The following is a 26,264-nucleotide window of genomic DNA, read 5'->3' as shown; positions in this document are numbered from 1 at the left end:
TGTGAAAAAGAGACTGATAAAATTAACTTTAATAATATGTTTTATTTATCATTTCAAAATATCATTTAAACATGTAATCAACACAGAAAACTAGTAATAAGATATTTTACCTTTTCTTGGTACTAAGTCTTCAAATTCAAACTCTGATTATAGTTTACATTTTTAACACATCTCAACTTGCACTAGTCAACATTTCAAGACCTCAACAGCTACCACACTGGATAGCAAAGCTCTATAATAATATTATAGAATTTTAATGTAAGGTCACAACGCTGATCTTTCTCCACATCACTTGAATAATTTTATAAGTATACTTTTAATGCTTTCACATTTCTAACTAGATATCTCAAACAAATCACAAATTCAATGTTTGACACTGGACTGTATCTGCTCTGAAATCAGGTTCATTTCTAGTGTTTACTAGTCATTAAACAAACCAGAAACTTTTTATTTTTATTTATTTTTATTTTTTGAAATTGCTTTGGAGAGAGAGGAAGGGTTGGAGAAAGAGAGAGGGAGAGAAACAGCAACATGAGAGAGAAACACCAAAGCCTCAACTCAAGCATGCGCTCTGACCAGGAATTGAACACACCACCTCTTTGTTGATGGGACAATGCTCCAACCAACTGAGCCACACCAGACTGGGCACAAACCATAATCCTTTTAAATGCTCCTATCACATGTTCCCATATCTTGCCTAGTCAAGTCTCACAGGTTTTCTTTCTAAAAATATTCCCTGAATCTATCCATTTCTATTCAACTTCACAACTGCCATTCTAGTTCAAATAGGACTTTTCTTCTCGCCTTCCACCTCAGATCATTCTCTAAAATAATGCTTTTTAAAAGCCAAATCTTACCCAGATTTACTCACACTCTCTCCTACCCCTTTCCACCCTTTTTTATTACCTCTTAAAACATTTCAAGGAAACGTCATTGCTCTTAGGATAGAGTCCAAAAATTCTGAGTATAGTCTTCTTACAAGGCCCAGGCTGGTGGGCCCCTGCCAACCTCATATGCTTTAACTTCTATACTTTCCTCAAAAAAGTTAAATTTTGCTACTATGGCTCTTACAACACATAATACTGGTTACAGTTACAATTTTACATTTATTCACAATTATTTGATTCCTGGCAGAAATCATTTATTTTGCTTATCATTTACATCCTAGTGACAAGTATTGTGCCTGGCACACAATAGACTCAAATAGTTGCTGGAGCATAAAGTGAATAAAGGGCCATGAATATGTGTTAAATTTACTTCACCTTTCCTCCATTATGGTATTCAATTTGTCACTGTTGTAAATAGTATATAGAAATGTTCACTGGAGCATTACATTTTAAAATTATTTTCTTAAATTACAAGACAACATAAAAATTTAAATCTCTCTAAAATTAATACATACCTCAAATGAGAATCCCAATAGTTTTAAGAAAACTTTCTTAAGCTAGATAAACAAACTTACGGCTTATATGAAAAAGTCCCGCCCTGCCTGGCATAGCTCAGTGGATTCAGCATGGGCTGTGAACCAAACTGTCGCAGGTTCGATTCCCAGCCAGGGTACATGCCTGGGTTGCAGGCCATAACCGCCAGCAACCGCACATTGATGCTTCTCTCTATCTCCCTCCTTTCCCTCTCTAAAAATAAATAAATAAAATCTTTAAAAAAAAGAGAAAGTCCCTGAGAAAATCCAAAAAATGTATGAAAAGTACCAGAACAAAGAGATTTGCTTCTCCAGATGTTCAATCTTATTATAAAGCCAATGTATCACAACATGTTTGAAACTGCCACAATATAGACGAAATAAATCAGTGGTACAGAAGCTAATGTGTAAGCTTAGATCCTAAAGTATATGGGAAATTAGTATACACCAAAAGTGATATTTCAAATCACTGGGTAAAGAATGACTTATTTAACAAATTAGCTCTCTCTTTGGAAGAAAAAATACAGATTTCTATCTTGCACTACACATAAACATAATTCTAAATGGAATAGAGTTTTTAAAACTTTTAGAAAATAACAGGATAAATGAGGATAATTTATAGCTGTTTGAAATATTGGGGACAGACAGCAGTGAAAAAATCAAACTACATTTTAATGCAGCTGACATTCTAGTATAAAAATACAACAATAAATAGAAAATATATTTTATTTCTTATATATTTTATTTCAGGAGGTAATAAGTACAGTGAATAAATAAAAAACTGGGGAACCAGTTGGTAAGAAGGTAAGGTGACATTTCAACAGAAGCCTGGAAGTAAATGAGAAAATAAGCCTATGGGCGCATTTTGGGGAAGAGCACTCCAGGCAGAGGATTAGCAAACACAAAAGCCTGTGAAGTGAGGTTGCTTTGCTCAGGAACAGCAAAGAGAACATAGAAAGAGCAAGTGATCACCTCACACCTATTAAAATGGCTACTATCAAAAAGATAAGAAATACCGACGTTGGCACTTAAGTGTTTGAAATTTGACTGCCATTTTCAAGATGTTTGATTTGTAGCACTTGGGCCTAAGATGGTCCAAGTGCTATACATATATGTTGGTTGAATAAATAACTCCATTCAAGTTTAAAGTCTCTGTGCCATGAAAACACTGGTGTACTGTTTTTTGTTAAAGATTTTATTTGTTTATTTTTAGAAAGAGGGGAAGGGAAGGAGAAAGAGGAGAGAAATATCAGTATGTGGTTGCCTCTTGTGCACCCCCTACTGGGGACCTGGCCCACAACCCAGGCATGTGCCCTGATTGGGAATTGAACTGTCGACCCTTTGGTTTACAGCCCATGCTCAATCCACTGAGCTACAACCAGCCAGGGCTGCCGTACTATTTTTCTTCATGAAGCAATTCCTAACCAGTCAAATCACTAAACTAAAAATTACACATTTGGGCTAGCAGAAGTCACAATTATATTTAAGATTTTAAGATACCTTCACTGTCTTCTGGATTTTCTTCTTCATTGGAGGCTTCAATATCTTCATCTTCCTGAGCAGAAACAGTGGAGGCTACACTTTCACATTGAGACACATCTCGCTCTTCACGAGGTTTTCGTGAAGTCTAGAGTAAAACATATTAAAGTAAGTTATTTATGATTTAAACAAAATAAAATTACATTTGAAATCACAGAGAACACTAATATACACATTCTAAAAGAGAATGCTGCATGTTTGACAGCTGCTCTGATTAAAGTTCTCTAGGACAAGGGAAGCCCAACCTCCCAGCTTTAGACCAGTATGCGAGCCGTTAGGAACCCAGTCACACAGCAGGAGGTGGGCTTGAATGTAATGCACTTGAATCACCCTGAAACCACCCCCTCACCCCTAGTCTGTGGAAAAACCGTCTTCCATAAAACCAGTCCCTGGTGCCAAAAAGGCTGGAGACTGCTGCTCTAGGGAACCACTAAACTGGTCCTTTGTGTAGATGAACTGCTTTCATCAAACTGATCAAAAGTAACATCTGAACCATTTTTAAATTACTCACCACTACACATGAGCAAATAGCCCCAAATCACAAAACTCCTGCACTCCTCTCCCTATTAATGCATTGTTCTAATAAAAATAACAAGTTAAAATGTGGAATCTTCACAAACAATAATCTATATCTCTAAGCATTTTCTTATCTATGAAAACTAGAGACATTTATTGAAGATATTAGATACACTGTACATAAGACAATGACACCTCAGTATCCTTAAAGTAGCCATCTTGGGACCTCACACAGTTCTCCCAATTGCCATCAGTTGTCCCGTCATATTTTCCTGTATCTCACCAACAGTCTGAAACCTCTTCCCTTTAAAGGTGATTTTAGTTTTGGGAAAAGCCAGAAGTCACAGGGTTCCAAACCTGGGCTGTAGGGAGCCTGAGTCACCTGGGTGAGTTGATGTTTCAACAAAAAATCCTGCATGAAAAGTGATGCCAGAGCAGGTGCATTGTCGTGATGAAGCTGCCAATTACCAGCTGCCCATAGCTGTGGCCTTCTGAATCATCCATATAGTTTCCGTGGAGGAATGTTCAAGCTTAATGCAAAATCTGATGCAGATTCGTTGCTCTATCGGCACAGTCATTTTGAATGCTATAGCCAGACAGTACACATGCTCACTCAACAGCATCTATCACCCTCCTGACTAGTACATGAAGTCACCATTGTTCACACATGTGCATTCTAGTACATTCTCCTTGGCTGCCAGACTACATCGATGTTGTGCAAATCATTCTTATTATATTAACAATGGCTGGACTTTTTCTGGACAGAACTCATATATCTTCCACTGACTCTGAACAGATATTAGACATTTCGTTGTTTTTCCAAGACCTTTTTTAAAAGACAAAACACTCTAGACCAATAAATGAAGCCTACTGTCCTATTTCAGCTATAATTAAAATGATCAGGCTCTGGCTGGTATGGCTCTGTTGGCTGGAGCATAGTCCCATGAACCGAAAGGCTGCAGGTTCCATTCTTGTTCAGGGTGCGTGTCTTAGGCTGCAGGTTTGGCCTCTGGTCCAGGAGTGTATGAGAAGCAACCCATTGATGTTTCTCTCTAACACAGATGTTTCTCTCATCCCCTTCCCCACTCTGTAAAATCGGTAATCATGTCCAGGTGAGGATTAAAAAAACCAAACAAACAGTATAAAATGATTACAACAGCCCTGGCCTAGTAGCTCAGTTGGTCAGATCATCATCCCAATATGCCAAGGCTGTGGCTTCGATCTCCAGTCAGGGTACATGCAAGTACCCTGAATAAATAAGTGGCTGCATAAATAAGTGGAACAACAAACTGATGTTTCTCCCGTTCTCTAAAATCAATCAATCAATCAATAAATAAAAAGAACAAGACATTTTAAAGACATTTGTGATGGTAATTTCATGTATCAGATTGGTTGGGCCATAGTACCCAGATATGTGGTCAAACATTTGGATGTTTTTGTGCACGTGTTTTTTGAATGAAATTAGCATGTAAACCAATAAGCTTCTGAGTTAAGCAGATTACCTTCCATAACTCGGGTGAGCCTTTACTCTTAACAGAACTAAGACTGACAGCTCCCTTCACCCTACTCTCTAGTACATACACACTACAGCAAGAAGGAAATCTGCCAGCAGACTGCTTTTGTACTCCAACTGCAAGTCTTTTGAGTATTCATTCTATCAGTCTATCCCATAGGACTTTGTACACACTGAGCCTCCAAAATCATGAACCAATTTATTAAAATAAATCAGTCTCACTCCCACTTCGTTTCTCCTGCTTTGCAATACACCGTGCCCCTCCCTGTTGGTTCTGCTTCTCTGAAGAGCCCTGGCTGATAATACAAAGTATATCTTTTAAAAACATGTCTGATTCATTCTTTGATTTTTTTTCCCCAAACCATTTCAATGGTTTTGAAGTCAAGTCTCTCCTCAGAATTTTTTGTTGTTAGTTTATGTTTTAGTTGCTACAGCACACTTTTTAACAGAGCTTGCATTTGTTATTAACCTAAAACCTCTTTTGTACGTAACCTTTTAAATCAATGTTATACTTCATGTACTCTTACTATAGCTCAAATCTTAATCAGTTTAAGCATATGCATTCTTGTTACCTAATATATCATTCTTATTTTTCTTCTTAGTTTTTATTATGGAAATATAAAAACACATCCAGAAGTTAGGGGCAAATCCTGTTTCATCTACACTCAACCCACTTTCCACCATCCCCATTCTGCATTGATTTATTGTTAAGCAAATCTTAGACATATTACATGAACATATTAATAATGTAAAATATAACTTGCAAGAATGGCTCATCTCTAGAAGTAGTTGTATTTCAAAAGTAACACTGACAAAGGTATTGACAAACCAAATATACTGACAAACAGTCTTCTTAGAAAATATTTCAGGACTTCCGGCAAGATGGAGGAATAGGTGGACGCACCGTACCTCCTCGTACAACCAAGATTAGAAAACCAATAATTTACAACAATAATTTACTATCAGAATAACACCCAGATCCGGCAGAGGATTTATCTGAATGGAAGTCGGGCAGCCAAGAAGTTGAAGTAGACGCGTTCATCCGGACTGGTAGGAGAAGATAAGCCAGGCGGGTGCGGGGCTGGCTCGGGTCGGCGGCGTGCGGAGGTCGGGGGAAGGTTTGGTGCGAAATCGGCGCAAAAGCCATCCAGCACGCAAGAACGCAGCGGTGATCCCTGAGTACGCAAGCTGCGGCTGGCAGACCCAGAGGGGTAGCGATTGTGGACCAGGGCAGAACTCGCAGCCCAGAAGCCCAGACAAGGGTCTGAGTCCAGAGGAACGGAACTACCGCCATTGTTTTCTCCCGCCCCGCTCCTGCTCCCGCCCGCCCCCACTTATAACGTCACAATCTAGCGACTGGGGTGCCCATCCCCGGTGAGCACCTAAGGCTCCGCCCCCCACCGTAACAAGAGCAACCAGACTGGAAAAAAAAAAAAGGAGAGACAGGGGAAAAAAAACCATGTTTTCAACAGAGCAGATCAGTCCCCCAGGACTCATCCTTTTGAGCGACCAAGAATTAGCCAATCTATCAGATGTGCAGTTCAAAACACTAGTGATCAGAAAGCTCACGGAACTGGTTGATTTTGGACGAAATTTAGATGAAAGAATGCAGATTACCATAAAACAGATGCAGGAAGACACGCGGAGGAGAGCCAATAGTGAAAGGAAGGAATATGAGTCTCAAAACAATACAGTAGACCAGAAGGAAGATAGAATCAACCAAGCAGGAAAGCATGATGAAATAAGAATTCAAAAAATTGAGGAAAAGATTAAGAGCATCCAAGACACCTTTAAACGTTCCAATATCCGAATTATAGGGGTACCAGAATCGGAAGGGGAAAAGCAACAGATTGAGCACGTATTTGAACAAATAATAAAGGAGAACTTCCCCAATCTGGCAAAGGGAACAGTCTTCCAAGAAATCCAAGAAGCTCAGAGAGCCCCAAAGAAGTTGGACCCAAGAAGAAACACACCAAGGCACATCATAATTACATTAGCCAAGGTAAAAACAAAGGAGAGAATCCTAGAAGCAGCAAGAGGTAAGGGGACAGTCACCTACAAAGGAGTTCCCATCAGACTGTCAGCTGATTTCTCCAAAGAGACCTTACAGGCAAGAAGGGGCTGGAAAGGAATATTCCAAGTCATGAAAGACAAGGACCTACATCCCAGATTGCTCTATCCAGCAAAGCTCTCATTTAGAATGGAAGGCCAGATAAAGTGCTTCTCAGATAAGGTCAAGTTAAAGGAGTTCATCATCACCAAGCCCTTATTTTATGAAATGCTAAAGGGACTTATCTAAGAAAAGAAGATAAAGAAAAGACATGTATAGTAAAAGGACAGCAAACTCACAAATATCAACAACCACACCTAAAGCAAAACCAAAAGAAACTAAGTAAACAATTAGAACAGGAACAGAACCACAGAAATGGAGGGCACATGGAGGGTTAGCAGCAGGGGGGTGGGAGGAGGAGAGAGGGGGAAAAGGTATAGAGAATAAGTAGCATAGAATGTAGGTTGAAAATAGATAGGGGGAGGGCAAGAATAGTACAGGAAATGTAGAAACTAAAGAACTCATAAGTATGACACATGGACATGAACTAAAGGGGGAAATGTGGGTGGGAGGGGGGTACAGGGTGGAGGGGGAGAAGGGGGGAAATGGGACAAATGTAATAGCATAATCAATAAAATATATTAAAAAAAATCTAAAAAAAAAAGAAAATATTTCAGAATGTCAAATCATTCAGACCAGATGAACATAGTTAAGCCATTTGTATTTCTCAAACATGTTTATGATTAAATTACAAAAGTAACAACTGGTAAGAATGCTATTAAACAAAGTGTATTTTATAACTCCATCTTACTCAGATTTTGTTAATCTTGTGTTTCATCAAAAAAATTCCTAGCCCTGGCTGGTGTAGCTCAGTGGATTAAGCACGGGCTGCGAACCAAAATGTCGCAGGTTCGATTCCCAGTCAGAGTACACGCCTAGGTTGCAGGCCATGACCCCCAGCAACCACACATTGATGTTTCGCTCTCTCTTTCTCCCTCCCTTCCCTCTCTAAAAAAATAAATAAAACCTAAAAAAAAAATTCGTACAAGGAATATACCCATTTAGTATTTCTAATTCTAAAAGATGGCACTAAACAGAGAAATTACACCAGTAAAAGTTCTGTTCTTCTCTCATTGTATTCTGGTTGGTAGAATTTGTCCTCACTGTATTTTTTATATGAGTTTGTTAAGCAACTCTCTACCTGATATGCAAAAGCTTATGGTGAGTTGTCAATTATTATAGTTTTCAAAGATCTCTTCCAAGGATATTGAAGTCGTTTACATAGTTTTCTTGTACAGAAACACAATGTTTATGGAAAAACTGGTGCTCCATTTTCCATGCCAGCCTTTTCTTTGCTGTCTCTTGAGTTGGTTCAGTGACCACTATCATGCTTCCTAGTACCCCACTCTCTCTGGGACTGTGGCTTTTCTGAAGAACCTACCTGCCCTGAGGGACAGACCCAAGGCATTCTACCATTCTTTTTTTTTTTTTAAATACCATTTCTTATCTTTTGTTTTTTTTGTTGTTGTTGTTTTTAAGATTTTATTTATTTATTTTTTAGAGAGGGAAGGGAGGGAGAGAGAGAGAGAGAGAAACATCAATGTGCGGTTGCTGGGGTTATGGCCTGCAACCCAGGAATGTACCCTGGCTGGGAATCGAACCTGGGACACTTTGGTTCCCAGCCCGTGCTCAATCCACTGAGCTACGCCAGCCAGGGCCCCATTCTACCATTCTTAATGATTCTCATACTTTTTGGTTTAAGAACATCACATGCCTTGAGAGTATTCAAGACCCTTGCCCTGGCCAGTGTGGCTCAGATGGTTGTAGTGTCGTCCCGTAGACCAAAGGGTTTCAAGTTCCACTCCTGATCAGGACACATACCCAGGGTATGGGGTTTGATCCCTGGTTGAGGCATGTATGAGAAGATAAGCAACTAATGTTTCTTTCTTGCTTGCTCTCCCTCTGAAAGCAATGAAAAAATATCCCCACGTGAGGATAAAAAAATTTTTTTTAAAGTATTCAAGACCCTAAAGAGTTTTTCTTCAATATAAATATATATTGATATTACTACATTTGAAATTAAAAATGAGAAACATTTAAAATATTAATTTGTTTAAAAATAACAATAAACACATTGCATGTCAACATAAAGAATATATTTTAATTAAAAAAACTACTTTCCAGTTGGCCTTTTATAATCAAGTGGTGGTATTCTCACATTACTGAGGCTACTGAGCTATTTTCCAGGGCATTGCTAAAGCAAGAGAAATCCTTGCTGTATGTTTTATAATTTGGACACCATTACAGTATCTTAGCGTGTCCGTCTTGTAACAATTCCTGATATTCAGCAAACTTTTTTATATTTTTCCTTCCTTGTACATTACTCTTCCATATTTTTTACTTCAAAAGAATGACATCTTTAGACCTGTTTCATAGCCACTGGATGGTAATTGCTTAAGATAATTATTATAGTATTCTAAATAGAACTATATTATTTTGAATTCAAATAAATTTATATGCTGATAACACTTAAAAAAATTACTTTCCAAAACAAAACAATAACTTGGAGAAAAAGTAGCATTGTTTTTGGAAATCTCTAATGTCTGCCTTACTAGGAAACAGCACAACTCTCAAATGTGCTTCTACATGTAATCTAATCTGTGGAGATATTACTGCTTTGATTAAAGGAATTTTAAACATTCTGACCTCACAGAGATATGTAGTTTGAAAATGAAGGCATATTTTAACAGTGTTTTCAGATGAGTGTGAATGCTACTCTTTGATATTGCACCAAAACTTGGCAAGCAGCCATTTCTCAAAACTTAGCTGCAATGTGAAATCCAAAAACATGTCCATACATTTTTATACTCTATTAAAAACCATTCATTCATCTTGCACTTCAGTGTATTAAACATTCCATGAATCTGATATCCATTGTGACATCACGAACTGATCTCATTTGGAAAATACTGAGTTAGGCAGATATTTATAATTAAAAGTAACACATTACTAATTATTACCACTGAGCTCATGAGAGAAATCTGAGTATTAGGAATATGTTAAGTTCATGGTGAGAGATATGCAGTCTCCAAAATTCTAATTTTTGTTTGAAAACTCAAAAGTTAAAAGTGGCAACAAATAGTATTGGTTGTTTTCTATGAAAAGACAAATTCATTCATTTTTAAGACAACATCTTCAAAATATCCAGTATGAAAAACCATAGTTTGCCTGTCATTCTTTCAACTAAAAATGACATTCCATGAAAAATGAGAAGCTTGGAACTCAATTTTCAGAAGTGCTTTTCCTTGAGAAAGCCATCATACTTTGGTAGCAAGTAGAAGGGCTTTATGTACACTTCCCATTTCACCACACAGATATATATGTACTCAATGGTCAAGATTTATTTAGTAAAGCTAATTTTTATTGCTTCATCAAGAACATTCTTTAAGTGTACTTTATTGATTTTACTACTACAGTTGTCCCATTTTTTTCCTCTCCCCTTTATTACCCTTCACCCTGCACCCTGCCTCTCACCAGTGTAACCCCCCGCCCTTAGGACATGTTCATGGGTGACACGTTCAGTTCTGTGGCTTCTCCATTTCCGATCCTATTCTTAATCTCCCCCTGTTTTCTACCTACCACTTATGCTTCTTATTCCCTGTACATTTTCCTCCATTCTCCCTCTTCCCCCTCTCCGCTGATAACCCTCCATGTGATCTCTATTTCTGTGAATCTGTTCCTGTTCTAGCTGTTTGCTTAGTGTGTGTGTTTTTTACATTCAGTTGTTGATAGTTATGAGTCTGTTGTCACTATACTCTTCATATTTTTTATCATCTTCTTTTACTTAGATGTAGCTTTAACATTTCATATAGTAAGGGTGTGGTGATGGTGAACTTCTTTAACTTGACCTTATCTGGGAAGCACTTTATCTGCCCTGCCATTCTAAATGATAGCTTTGCTGGACAGAGTAATCTTGGATGTAGGTCCTTGCCTTTCATGACTTGGAATATTTCTTTCCAGCCCCTTCTTGCCTGTAAGATCTCTTTTTGAGAAATCAGCTGACAGTCTTATGGAAACTCCTTTGTAGGTACCTCTTTCCTTTCCTCTTGCTGCTTTTAAGATTTTCTCCTTATCTTTAATCCTGGGTTATTTAATTATGGTATGTCTTGTGTTCCTCCTTGGGTCCAATTTCTTTGGGACTCTCTGAGCTTCCCAGACTTCCTGGAAGCCTATTTCCTTTGCCAGATTGCAGAAACTTCCCTTCATTACTTTTTCTTTTTTTGTTGTTGCTCACTATTTTTTTTATTTTAATCATTGTTCAAGTACAGTTTTCTCCCTTTCACTCCCATTCCAGTCCACCCACCCAACCCTCCCCACTTCCCTCCCATTACCACCCTTCCCCTAGTTTTTGCCCATGTGGTCTTTAAATTTGTTCCTGTAAACCCTTCCCATTCTCCCCTGAAATTCTCTCTTCTCTCCCCTTGGTCACTGTCAGCCTGTCCTCTATTTCAGTGTCTTTGGTTATATTTTGCTTGTTTCTTTGTTTTGTTGTTTAGGTTCGTGTTAAAGGTGAGATCATATGGTATTTGTCTTTCACTCATATAAAGTTTCAATTTCTTCCTCTTCCTCGTCTTCTGGCACCCCTATGATTTGGATGTTGGAACATTTAAAGTTGTCCTGGAGGTTCCTAAGCCTGTCTTCATTTTTTTGAATTCTTGTTTCTTCATTCTGTTCTGATTGAATGTTTATTTCTTCCTTCTAGTCCAAATCATTGATTTGAGTCCTGGTTTCCTTCCCTGCACTGTTGGTTCCCTGTACATTTTTGTTTATTGCAGGTTTCATAGCCTTCATTTCTTCCTCTATTTTGTGTTTGTACTCAATCATTTCTGTGTGCATCGTAATTACCAATGTTTTGAACTCTGCATCTGATAGTTTGGCTATCTCCTCATTGCTTAGCTCTCTTCCTGAAGTTCTGATCTGTTCTTTCATTTGGGCCTTATGGCTTTGTCTCAGTGCACCTGTTACCTTGTAAGGGGCAGAGCTTTAGTTCCCACCATTTTGGCATTTATTCTCCAGGGTGGGGCAACCCACTCCCCTGTGTCGTGGTGCTGTATGTGGGGGAGGGATCAGAGAGGAAACAATGCTGCTTGCTCTGCTCTTACCCCATTTTCAGTCATTTCCTCTGCTACCCACAAGCAAATTGGGCCCTTCTGGTGCTGATTCCTAGGTGGGTAGGTTTGTATACATTCTAGGATCCTGTGGGTCTCTCCAACGAAATCTCCTTTGAGGCTGGGAGTTTATCCCACTGCCACACCCCCCACAGGATTTTATAGCAAGAGGTTTTGAGGCTCTATAGTTTCCTGCACTGGAACCCTGGCTTGTGTGGTTGGCTTGTTGCCCAGCTGTTCCTCCTGGCTTATCTGCACACAAATGTAGGATCTGCAGGTCCACTAGCTGCCACCTCACCTGGTCCACTGCCTTGCCGCATGTCCTCTCCATCCCAGCTTCCTGTCTCCACCCTGCCTACCAGCCTGGATGAATGTTTCTTCTTTAACTCCTTGGTTACTGGACTTCCATACAGTTCAATTTTCTGACAATTCTGGTTGTGTTTTGTTTTTAAATGTGCTGTTGTCCTTCTTCTGGTTGTGCAAGGAAGCAATGCCTATCTACCTACGCTTCCATCTTGGCTGGAAGTCCATCAAGAACATTCTTAAGTAAGACTAGCTTAAAAAAAAAAACTGCAAATACTTGGAGCTAAGAATAAGTTGAGTACTTAGTACAATGGTGTCCTGGTTTCAACCATCAATGCAAATGTCAATATAGTGTTAAAAATAAATAACATCTTAAGATTTTATGAAAACAGTCTTGACATCATAGAACCCTCAAAGAGCCCTACAGACTTTGAGAGCACTGAAGTTTCCCTGTTAAGAAAGTTTCAATAATCTTATACTTTCTGGTTTTTACCATTTATCTCATGTAACCTTTCTAGAAAAATGTTTTGTAATATGTTAACCAACTCATTCAACATTGTCAAAAGCATTCCAACTCTAGTTTTCAATTCAAACTCCAAAATGCATCTATTTTTGAAATCCAATCTACAATAATTCAAGAGTACTGAATTTGCATTATTACTAACCAAGATTTTATTCCTTTGGCCATAAATAAACAGCCAACTTGTGCTAAGAAACTATTTTTTACAGGTAAATACAATAAATAAAAATATAAGCTACACAAGTTTCTCTCAAAACCAAACTTTAAAGCTCAAAAAAAAAAAAAACTTTAGGCAAAAAAATTGTAAGTAAAAGATTCACTATCCTAATATACTCACTTTCTGTTTATGCTGCTGCAAAAGATTGTCAAGATTGTGTCTCCTTTTATAGTTAAAATAGAAGTTTTTACACTGAGCTTCACTTTTAGTTCCCACCATTTTGGCAATTGCTGCCCAGTTACGACCATGTTCTACTAGACCTGTATTTTAAAAAAGACCAAATGTTAATGAACAGTAACCCACTAAAGCAAACAAAAGAAATAACAAAATCAGCCTAGTCACTGTATTCACAATCATTAACAGTAAAAGTGTTTTCAATTATTTATTGATATAGTTTAGTACTTACTGAAATATGTATTGATACAAAACTCAGTAACAGCTCTATTTTTCTACCCAAATTAAAACATGTTCATTAATGAAAAGATTCAACCTTATCTTTATGTATCTCCCAGAGGGTTAGGACAATGCTGGACCCATAGTAATGGTTCAAACACTTGTAAATTGATTAAGGTACTCTAAATCTTTGAAAACAGTGTATGAAGTTACTAATGTAATCAAATATAAGTGATTAACAAAGATATATACAGGGTGGAGTAAAAGTAGGTTTACATTTGTTCATACAAAAATAATACAATAATTAAATAATAATGCAAGAATAAACTTTTGCATACTCAAAACTGTAAGCCTACTTTTGCCCCACACTATATGAGTGAGAGAGAGAGAGTGTGTGTGTATGCCTCCACAGATAATCAGCATGACTTCAGTTCATTCACAATCATGGAATGCCCTCAAAAAATTTAACCAGTTTAAAAACACCTGTTGTAAGAGAATGCATCACAGACCCTATGGCATATGACACTTCTTTCATCAAATAATACATATATGTGCATGCACACACATATGGGCAAGGAACATGGGTATATAAATGCATACATACATAAGAGCTATACAGCCAAAGATATACTTTAGATACAGATGAACCCAAGCAAAAACTTCCAGAAGTAAAAACTTCCAGTTTTTCAAGGTTAACACCCATAGCTTCCTTAATGATTGAAAGATCACTCCTAAATCTTGCTCAACACATGAATAAGAGATAAAAAGAATGGTGACTAAACAGTCATATATAAATATAAGTACCTGAAAAAGATTATGATATAGCCAATATCTACTTATTTCACTATGACATTTTGATGATCAGCCAAGAATAAATGTGAATCTTTTAAAAAGTTATACATGTAATCATGAGAGATCACAAATTTTCTAATCATGACAAGTTTCAAATAAAAGAACTGCTGTAATTTTGGTAAAGTTGGTTTATATGATTCTGAAGTATATCACTCATTACCTGCTTAACAGAAAGTAAGTCTAAAATATGTCACTAAAAGTCAAGCTATTTACAATAACTTCTCTTCAGAACTACAATATAAATGCTTAGCCCCCCAAAATCAGGTCATCTTTCTCAAAATTATTTTATTTAAAAGTAAATTATTTATTTATAATACAATTTATCCTATTAGAAATTTTAGTTCATTAGAAATTTTTATATTACATTAATAAGCAACAACAACAACAAGATACATAATGTACCAGGATAAGATCAAGGGTACACAGCTATGAAGTGGCAGAGAAAGGATTCAACCTTTTGTCTGTCTGGTCACAAAGTCCATGCTCTCTTCTCTAAACTGCAGTGTAATTTCTTAGTAGTTTATAATCAAATGCCTTACCAAGTGGAAACTAAAAAAGTATTTACCACTCTAGTGAATGAAACTTTTAAATAACAGAAATACAGACTTTTTCTATGAAAACCTTCCAAAACAACTGTAACAGCATTTAATCACAACTATTCTGGAAAAGTGAAAATAGCCTACTTGTTCTCTAAGGAAATGAGAACCTTAAATCCCTCAAAAGTGGGCCTCTTCAACAAGGCACACCTGGGGTACCTTACAAGGTACAACATGGTAAAAAAAAAAACTTGGTAAGTTTACCTCTAAATTCTATTTATCATTGTGGAAGAACCATTTTGTTATTAAAAAATTAGCACTATCTCACTCATTATTAATAATCCTAAAACAAACAAGCAAAAAACCCCCAAAGGAATCTGAACTATCACTTACCTTTCTTAGCAACTTCCATTTCTTCTTCTGTCCATCGAGAGGTTTCTACAGGCTCTGTAGAAACTAAAGAGAAATAACCCAGTAAGAGAGAGAAAAATTAAGCTAATTCCTTCATTCATAGATTATATGGCACCAACAACATAATCTATAACCTATTTATGTGACATAAAGCCTGTTTAAAGCATTCGGTTAAACAACTATGGAAATAGGATGGTATCAGCTTCTTCCCCCATCAAATTAAAGGGGAAATTTCAACACATTGGTGATCCTTCTCACTGTTTTTTAAAGTTCAGCCCTTATCTACATGTTTGAACACCATTAATTTATTTTCTAAGAAGTCCCATCTCACTCAGTGCCTTCCTACTTACTAGAGTCCACCTTCCTCTCCTGAAGTGTCAAAGAAAGGAACAGTGCTCCACCTTCTGATCCAGGAACAGTTCTCTCCTGCTCTCTGATTCCTCTATCTCCTCCCAACTTTTGGAGGCTCTTTTTTTTAAATCCTCACCCGAGGGTATATTTATTTTTTTTGTTTTGTTTTTACAGATAGAGACAGGCATCAATGTGATAGAGAAACATTGATCAGTTGCCTCCCGAATGTGCTCCAACCAGGGATGGTACCTACAACCGTTTGTTGTATGAGACGACACTCTGAACAACTGGACCACTCGGCCAGAGCTTGGAGGCTCTTATGTTCACCCCCAGTGCCTGACATCTAGTAAACACAGATGGATCATGAACCGAACACTTTCTCTTTTACTTTAGAAAGAAAATTGGGACAATCAGGCCTGAAATGAGCTTCTGCTATATTCCCCTTCTCAACTAATAGTACTACAATCCACCTAGTCACTTGAAATTATTAACAGGATCCTCAGTGTAATTTTTGAATCCTTCCTTCCATTTACCAATCACATCCAATAACTGTGTCAATTCCAATCTGAAAGCTGGTCCCTCTTCTACCTCCACAGCTGTCATCAGTTATCTGTCTAAACACTGGCCTAATCAAAGTGCTCCTCTATTTAAAAATCTTTGTAAGCTCCCTCTTCATTAGCAAAGCAGGAGAGAGTTCAAATACAGCCATTTGTAATCTCCCCCATCTGCTTGTCCAGTTATTTCCCTCACATCATTCTTACCATCTTAAAAAAACCAGAACTTGTGTTTTTTTTCCATACTTAATGTTATAGTGAAAGTGGTAACACTGAATGACCAAATGGTGGTATTCATCATTAACATAATCCTAGAGAGAAAAATGCTTGGACTCTTAGACCCAATATTCCCTTGTCTAAGAATTTATTCCTATGAAAAACAATTTAACGAAAGGAAAATGCTATGTAAAATTTTTTTTAATTACAGTACTATCTCTTTGGCTGGTGTGGCTCAGTGGATTGAGTGCTGGCCTGCAAACCAAAGGGTCATCAGTTTGATTCCCAGTTGGGGCATGTGCCTGGGTTGTGGGCCAGGTCCCCAACAGGGGACGTGCGAGAGGCAACTGATTGATGTATCTCTCCCACATCAATGTCTCTCTCCCTCCCTTTCTCCCTCCCTTTCCCTCTCTCTAGGAAGTAAATAAATAAAACTTTAAATAAATAAATGGTATCTTTTAAAAATTACAGTGCTATATATAAAGTTCAAGAGGAAGGGAGGGGATAGCCTTGTCACTCAGCAATAGAGAACTATTCAGGAAATTGTGCCTCAGGGGACAGCACAATGTCAGTATTTCACAGCCATCAAAAAAATAAAATTGGAGATCACTTAGAAACCAGAAAATATTCATGATATATGCCAAGAGAAAACATCAGAAAATAAAGTAGCATGTATACTAGGATTATAAGTGAGTCAAAGAAATATAGGTCCATTAGAGTAGCCACAATTGGGACTGTTGTCCTTTTACAAAAGACTTTCATATAAAAAGTTTGGAAAATGTAAAGGCCTGACTTGAAAATTATTTCTAGGTCACAGGTGGCAAACACAAGGCACCCAGGATGAATCTAGCCCTCCACCTTGTTTTATCCAGCCTGGCACTTTGTTTCTAGCCGGCAGCAGCACTGAGCTCCTTGCCCTTAGTTAAGGAGTAGTTACATTTGTACAGTCCTAAAATAACATCCGGCCCTTTGAAGGCAACCATGAGGCTGATGTAGCCCCCAGTGAAAATGAGTTTGAAACCCTTGTTCTAGGTTGTTAGTATCAGAGGTCCCTCCTGCCCCACCATAGCACTGAAACAGAATTCCAAACAAACAGTATGGCCTGCTCACTCCAATATGACCACTCACTGGGTTCTGGTGGCGGTGGCAGAGGTGGAGGAGGTTCCTCTGTGGCTGCTGCAGCTGCAGCACTGGCAGCAGCAGCTTCATTTGTCATGGACCTGGTGATGCGGCCCTTTCGGCGGCCTTGACTATTGGCAGTCTTTCGCCCCCGTGGTATAGCCTGCTCTCTTTCCTCAGTTTCTTCTGCTGTACCTTCTGTCTTGTCCTTTTCCTTGGTATTTTCTCTGATACAAAAGCAAATAAAAATTTTGTGTGATTTAAAGTATAAATATACTGAAGGAGGCAGCTTTGAAAATTCTTTAAATACAAATTGAATAAAAATAACCAATCCCTTAGTTACTAAAACAAAATTTATGAAAAATTCTGTCATGCCCCAATTTTGAGGAGTTGATTCATTCAAATTAAGATATTTCACAAAGGCTTGTTTTATTCATTAATGGACTTAAAATTTAAAAACATTTCAAATCACCTGACTTGGGTACAAGAACACTCTCTCCAAGGAAGTAATGAATGGCTGCAGAAAACCCTTAACACCTACACTCCAGAAGCAATGGGGTACACCCAAAGGCAGGACTTCTAAATCTCTGGTCTCTGCTCCAACATAAGCTTTCTGCTTTGTGAAATGAAGAATCTGAAATGGATACTCTCCATGACAGATACCCATTCTGCAACAATAATCTATAATATTGTTTTATTAAAGAAGGCTCAATATTCTCAATGGGGCAGTTTGGTCTAGTAGTTAGGAAAACGGCCTCTGGAACCAGACTGCCTGGGTTCATACAGAACCTCTGTGTGATGACTAGCCCCGTCATGACCTTGGACAAGCAACCTCACCTCTGTGAACCTCAGTTTTCCTCATCTGTAAAGTGAGGATAATAATACTATATCTCATAGGGCCATTGTGAGAATTAAGGAAGTAAATTTCTGTAAAATGCTTGGAATAGGGCCCAGAATATAGTAAGCACTGTAAAAGCTAAACCTCCTTCTGGCTATAAAGTGCTTATCATAGTCTCAGGCACTTAGGAAAAACTCAGTAAGTGAACATTACTATTAATAGCAACGGTATTACATGTAATAGTGGAAAACCATTCTCTGCACTACTTATCTCCCAGGGTTGTTGTATTTAAATGTAAGGTGCTTAAGATGTTTCGGGGTGATCACTTCATAGGTTATAAAAATGTCTAATCACTGGGTTGTACACCTAAAACTGATATATTGTATAGCAACTCAATTTTTAAAACAAACATTTTTTTAGAAAGCAAGGTGCTTAATGTATGTTTTTGCAAATGAACAAGTAGATGGCAATATTTAAACAATCAACTAACTGTCCCTGCTTAATGGAAGGTATTTCTGGTTTTGTTTTTTTTTTTTTCTTTATCTATTTCAAACAAAAACCTATTGTGGCTTACAAAGTTAGTTTTTTCCCCAAAGTTAAAAAAAAAAAGGCTTCAAGAACAATTCTTTCCCCTTCAATTCTAAATTACCCTTGAAATTACCATGTAGTTCTCTCTCCCTTCACTTCTTTATTCCCTCGCCAATCTGGCTGCTACTACACCCTCCTATTAAAATGGTTTTGTCAAAAGTCACCAATAACTTAAAAACTGCAAAATCAAATGACCTTTTCTTAATTCTCTTCACATTACTCTTTCTCCTGGAACTGACACTGTGGACAATTCTTTTTATATCCTTCTCAGCTTTGCTTTTAGGACTTTACACTTTCCTGATATCTCCACTGCTATTCTGCCTCTCCTTCTGGGGACTGCCTTTTCCCCCTCATCCTTTAATACTGGGATTTCCCAAGGCTCATTCTGGCCTTAAAGCTCTGTGAGGTTACCCATATGCATCTCTGCTAGGCTCGTACCCCATCTCCTAAATCTCCTAAGATCCAGACTTGTATTCCTAATGATCCGCTGGAATAACCAACCACCTGAATCTACCATCAATGTCCAAAAACATGCTCATACTTACTGCCCTGCTTCTTGCTCCACCTCACTCTCTAATAATTATTTGTTAACAGTACCACCATATTCATAATCACTGAGGTTCACAGATTTGACATCATCTTTTGCTCTTTCCCTTTTTCTTTACATCCTGTATGTAATCTAATGCCAAATTTTGGTTATTTCATCTCTAATATTTCTCCCACTAATTCACCATCTCTATTTGTACTACCACTGTATTTATGCAGTACCTCAGAACCCCCAGCCACGAACTTTCATAATAGCCTCCCTGACTCTTTTATCTCTAATCCATCTATTCTATATTGTTAATAGATCAATATTCTACCAGAATACCTTTGGTAATAAACCATTCCATCCATTCTAAACCCTGCCTATTCCTACACAGCCTCCTAAATGAAGTCTACATTTTAGCTTTCATTAAGTCTTTACATAATCTAACCCCAATCCTTTTTCTACTGTTCTTTTTCAGGCGCCCTACATTCCAGTCTAATGAAATCGTTATGCACCATTGCTCAAAGCAGCATATCTGTATGTGCTGTTCCTTTTACCTACTTTAACCACTAGCTCCTACATACAGTCCTTTAAACTATCCAGAGAGAAGTAAACCTCAACCTTTTCTCAATCTTTCAACATAGTTTATTGGTTTTGCTCATTTCTTCCAGGCTCTTCTCCTTTTCCTAAGTAGTGCTAGTATCTTGCTTAATTTTCTCCTACTAGGTCATAAATTACCTGGGAATAGTGCATACCTTACACATTTTTGCCTCCTCAAGACCTAGCTCACATCAATAATAAATAAAAGTTTGTTAAATACATTAAAGATTCTAATAAAAGAGTAAAATCAAAATACAGGAGTTCCATGTGAGCAGAACCAATGACCACCTTGGAGTATAAATGTGATACTGGGAAAACTAAAGAAAAAATTTTTTAAATAGGTATCTTCTTAACGTAGAGTACTAGAATGGCATTGAGTATTCAACCTTTAAAAACCATGTCAAGTGATGTAAGGTCATGAGGCCAACCTATGTTAACTGGGCTGCTAGGTACACTGGTCATAAGGCTAACCTACACTGGAAAAGATGTCAAAGTCTGCTATTCATGAGGCCAATTTATGTCGCCCGGAACACCAACATATGCTGGTCATGAGGTCAACTTACACTGCCTGGGATGCCAGTGTACTCTGGTCATTACACCCAACTATGTTGGCTGGGTGGCAAATATATGCTGGTTATGAAGCCAACCCACATTAACCAGGCAGCCAACATATACCGTTTATGAGGCCTACCTACATTGATCATGCTACCAAGGTATGCTGATCATGATGCAAACACACACTGGCCTTGCTGTCAGCATATGTTGATTGTTGAGGCCAACCTATGTTGGTCGGACGGACAATGTATGCTGTTTGTGAGGCCTACCTATGTTGGGCAAGATGTTAAGTCCACTATTCACAAGACCAACTTACCTAGTCCGAGATGCCAACATCTGCTGGTCATGAGGCCTGCCTACATAGGTCCTGCCACCAAAGTATGCTGGTAATGATGCCAAACTACTTTGGCCATGCTGCCAATGTAGACTGCTAATAAGGCCAACCTACACTGGCTGGGCAAACATCATACGCTGGTTGTGAGGCCAAACTATATCAGCTGGGCAACCAACATACACTGGTCATGAGACAACCTATGTTGGCCAGGCAGCCCCCCAACACTGAGCTTGAGAACACCTATGTGGGCTAGGCTGCCAACATACACTGGTTTTGAAGCCGAACTACACTTCAGCAGTGTTGCCAGCCTACTCTGGTTTTGGCTAGCCTTCTTTGGCCAGGCTGCCAATGTAGGGTGGGGATGAAGTTAAGCTACATTGTCCCAGCAGCCCATGTACACTGGTTTTGAGGCCCACCTACCTTGGCTGTGATTTCGAGGTACAGTGGTCATGAGGCCTACCAATGCTGGTGGTGCTGCCAATGTACACCAGACGTGAGGCCAACCTATGTTGGCTGAGAGGCCCACCTAGGCTGGTATTGAGGACAATCTATGTTAGCAGGACTGCCAACATACACTGGTCAGGAGGCCAACTTACACTGGCCTTGCTGCCAACATATGCTGACTGTGAGGCCAAACCATGTTTGACAGGCAGACAACATACACTTACTGGTTGTGATGCCAACCTACATCAGTCTGGTGGCCAACGTACACTGGTGATGGGGCCTGCCAACATATGCTGGTTATTTGTCCAAACTACATAGACCATGTTGCCAACATATATTGGTTGTTATGCCAAACTATGTTGGCCAGGCAACCATGGTGCACTGGTAGTGAGGCCAACATATGTTTGCCAGGTAGCCATCTGACACTGGGCTTGATACTATCTACACTGGTTGGGCTGCCAGCATACACTGGTCAGGCTGCTAACATACTCTGATTTTGAGGCCAAACTATTTTGGCCATGCTACCAATGTTAATGGTAGTAAGGTCAACCCTTGCACATAGTCAGGCAATCCAAGTACACTGATCATGAGGGGCCAACCTACATTGGACAGACTGCCAAAGTACAATAAATATTAAAAAGAAACAAACTACTAATATGTGTATTATGCATGTATCTCAAAGGCATGTTAAGTAAATGAAACCACATACAGATTATATACTATATGATTCAGTTTCTATAAAATTCTAGAAAAGGCAAAACAAATCAGCATTTGTCAGAGGCTGGAAAAGGGGGGAGAAAACTATTTAAAGGGGCATATCAGAACTTTTGGGGGTGATGAAAATATTCTATATACATCACAATTGTGTCAGTGGTTATGTTACACCAATGCACACATACTTGTAAAAATGCACCAACACATATGCCTAAAATTGGCAAATTTTATTTTATGTAAATAATGTTTCAATAAAGCTGATGCTTGGGGAGATACAATCCAGCTGCTGAGACCCTGCCCTCACGACCCTCTGCCTAGTGTGTCAACAGTAGCTGTCTCAAAGTGGTAGAGTCACAGGTTAAGTTTCTTTATATTTTGCTCTTTTCCTGATTTCCTAATTTCCTAATTTTCCTCTTTTCCTGAGCAAGTAATGATTTTCAGTAATGAGCAAGAATTATTTTTATAGCCCGGAAAACAGCAACAATGAATGAACCAGGAACTCTATTTTATATAATAAATAAAATCAATAATGCTGGAATACATGTAGTATATAAATAAACCACTTACCAGCATTTTAACACTAATGTACACTATCTGAGGTACAAAAAGGATCCTGAGGTATCTTCCAAATCAAAGATTAAATTATTTTTGGCATATCTCACTAATAAGAGTATATTATTGTAGCCTATCCCTTCTGAAGTAATATATCATGTCTAGGAAATAAGTCCATTAAGTCAAAAGTTCTATTTACTGAAATACTCCATTCTTTAATTATATCAAATAATTATGATGATTAAAGCATACATCCTAATGATTCTTTTATCTAAAATTTTATATCTTCATTATTTAAAAATAACTATAATATTTAATTATTTAACTAATTATTTTACTTACTTAGAGTCCTCCTTTTCATCTTTTTCTTCTTCATCTTTTTTGTCCTCTTCTTTTTTTTCTGTTTTTTCTGCTTTATCTTCTTCTTTTTCTTCTACTTTTTCTTCTTGTGATGGTCGGGCAATCTGCTGCTAAAATAAACCATCATTTTATAAATTCAAAGATGAAAGAACCAGTTCTTCAAATTCTGATGATGAATTTTAATAAATATGCAAAAAAATTAACAAATGATTAAATCTGATTAACTTATTAATCAATTACAATTTAATTAGAGATGATGTATTAAAAATTAGTCTAGTCCTGGCTGGTATGGCCCAGTGGGCTGAGTACCAGCCTGTGAACCAAAAGGCAGCCAGTTCGATTTCCTGTCAGGGCACATGCCTGGGTTGCAGACCAGGTTCCTGGATGGGTGCATATAAGTGGCAAAGATCTATGTTTCTCTTGCAAGTCAATATTTTTCTCTCCCTGTCTTTCTCCCTCCCCAGCCCCATCTCTAAAAAATAAATTAAAAATCATTAAAGAAATTAGTCTAATGCTCTTTAATATATTCTCAATATTTTGTTTAAAAGGTCACACATACACAAGCACAAATGCCCATAGTGTTTGAACTTATCAGGGAAGTGAAAAATGTTGGATTTTACTTAGAAATCTGAGGTTGGGCCCTGGCTGGTGTGGCTCAGGAGGTTAGAGCATTGTCCCGTACATCAAAAGGTTGCGGGTTTGATTCCTGGTCAGGGCACACACCTATGTTGTGGGCTCAATCCCTGTTCAGGGAGCCTATGGGGTGCAACCAATGTATGTTCTCTCTCACATCTGATGTTTCTTTCTCTCCCCCTTCCACTCCCTCTAAAAGCAATGAAGAAATGTCCTCAGATATGGAGAAAAAAAAAATCTCATGTCAGTTCTCTCTCTTTGTTAACTCTTACATTTAATCTGTTATTCAAGCATTTCAACTCTACCTTAAAAATATGATAACCTATAATTTATCAAACTATCCCTCTAATATTCGATATTTACTATGTTCTCAATTTTTTTTTATCATATGGATAACACTAAAAGAAACATCTTTATGCTTTTACTCTTTGGGAGGAACATTGATTTAATGGAATAGCAGATAGCTATGGTCATTATAAAGACAAATAGTTAAGGATATAATAAAGGTGAAAAGTACAGCACAAATATTTCTAAGCTGTAATTCCAACTATGTAATTGAAAATATGTATATGAACAAAGATTGAAAGAGAGTAAGAGTATTAACATCTCACTTCCTAAAATTGTGACTTTCAAAGAAAAAAGTAAAATTAAGTTTGTGTTGAGCATTATTATTTGTATTTAATTCAGAAATCAAGGCTGTCTAAATTAATTAGAATGGAATTCCAACTCATCATCACAGCACACAGCCTATGCCCCACTGAGGAAAATTCCTTGGCAAGTAGAATAGGGAAACTGAGAGAGACAGAGCGCTGAATAAATTGACCAAGCAATTTACAGCCAGATACAGAAGGTCACCTCTGTAGAAATAACATCTAGGCCTCAGTTATATTTCAGCTCCAGGCCCAGAAAAGCAGCAAAACCATGTGGGCAATGCCAGGACCAGCTGCAATGACTAAAGGATACCCTGTCACTAACCAATCAGTGGAGACCAGAACCCTGAAAGGGCACACATGGAGAACTGATTAATGTTCTACTGAAACTCTCCCCTGAGACCTCCCCTAAAATTCCTGCCTATGAGAGAGATAAAAGCCTCAAGACAAAGGAACCAGTGCACTTTATCCCTCTGGGGAGTAGTCCATGCCATTCCCTTTCCCCTCTTCTACCCTCACTTCTTCCCCCACAGGTACACATCTCCTAAACTCAACAGGGACCTCAAGACTTTCAATCAGCAGGGGCAATGGACTGCTGCAGCTTGTCCCTGGTTAATCTCCTGAAGCTGTCCCCCAAGGCCCCCTTTTCTCTGGCTTCCCAGTGAGCTAAGTCAGCCGAGCCTAGGCTCTCCTGTTGCTTCTTTTATGCTAAGCACTTCCTTGTTTTACCATTCCCAGGTTTAAAAATTGTACCCTTATAGTCACCTAGACTCACATTGTGAAATCTTTCCTACACAAAGTCAAGAACCCATGGCCCTACCTGCTGGCCCTAGGCAGACCCACTATGAGCCAGGCTCCTGTCTGGTAACAACATGTGTACCTCTTTTCAATCCTCCTACCTTTCTACATTGTTTGCTGCTCTAGAGTCACATAAAACACCCACCATTTTCTAGGCAAGGGAACACCCTTGCCTAGAAAATTCCTTCCTTGCTAGAAAACCCTTACACATCCAGTGAGATTTAGTTCAAAATGCTACATCTCCTGTGAGGCTTTTCTAGATTTCCACAGAAGCTGCAGGCCCTGTCTCTCCACCTTTCCCTTGCATGTCCACATCAGCTTGAAGCACTTATCACAGGGTGGTATAGTATCGGGTTATTAGGGTCTACCAGGCTCACTGTGTTATAATCTCATAACGAACGAGTGAGGCAGGATGGTAAGAAGCTATGAAAATCCCTTGGCTAGTGGAATGAGGAACTGTGACAAGATGATTACACTAGATCAAACAATTTGATGAATTTGCAAGCAGCTAATGAATCGCAACACCTTATCTTCCCTAACCAAGAAGAGGTTTTTACCTCTCCTCCCTAATAGTTTAAATCATGCTAGTCAAGTGAGATAGGTAATAGACACCAAATTAGTGCCATTTATGCCAGCCAAAACCAAAGGATGGATGAAGTTGGGAAATAAAGACCAAAACAAAACAAAACATGTATTAGAGCCAGACAGTTCCAGATAAAAGTAAAGCAGTAAAGCTACTAGAGAATGATCCCAAACTTCCCTACACACTCATTTTGATGCATCAGCACATTAAAGAACATACTTGGAAAGCTGATGAGTATTCTGCTGAAACCCTCACCTAAGACCTCCCCTAAGATTCTCACCAAAAGAAAAGATAAAAATCCTCCAGACAAAGGAAGCCAGTGTGCAAACCCCTTGGAACACTCCTGCTCAAATCTCACTTTTTAGTATACTTTTGCTTTCTTTTCTTCTAAACTCTAAAGGTCCCCAT

General features: G+C 38.3%; 1 protein-coding gene across 1 annotated transcript in view; it reads right to left on the bottom strand.

Annotated features, from left to right (window-relative positions):
- NCOR1 (nuclear receptor corepressor 1) overlaps positions 1-26,264 on the bottom strand; it is a 195,159-nt gene that overhangs the window by 64,200 nt on the left and 104,695 nt on the right. Inside the window, 5 exon segments of the mRNA XM_036032941.1 lie at positions 2,921-3,047; positions 13,367-13,506; positions 15,421-15,483; positions 17,688-17,905; positions 23,175-23,299. Coding sequence (XP_035888834.1) covers positions 2,921-3,047; positions 13,367-13,506; positions 15,421-15,483; positions 17,688-17,905; positions 23,175-23,299 — 673 coding nt within the window.

This window comes from Phyllostomus discolor, chromosome 8, assembly GCF_004126475.2.
Source record: "Phyllostomus discolor isolate MPI-MPIP mPhyDis1 chromosome 8, mPhyDis1.pri.v3, whole genome shotgun sequence".
Lineage (NCBI taxonomy): Eukaryota > Metazoa > Chordata > Mammalia > Chiroptera > Phyllostomidae > Phyllostomus > Phyllostomus discolor.
This window is presented reverse-complemented; position numbering and strand designations above follow the sequence as displayed.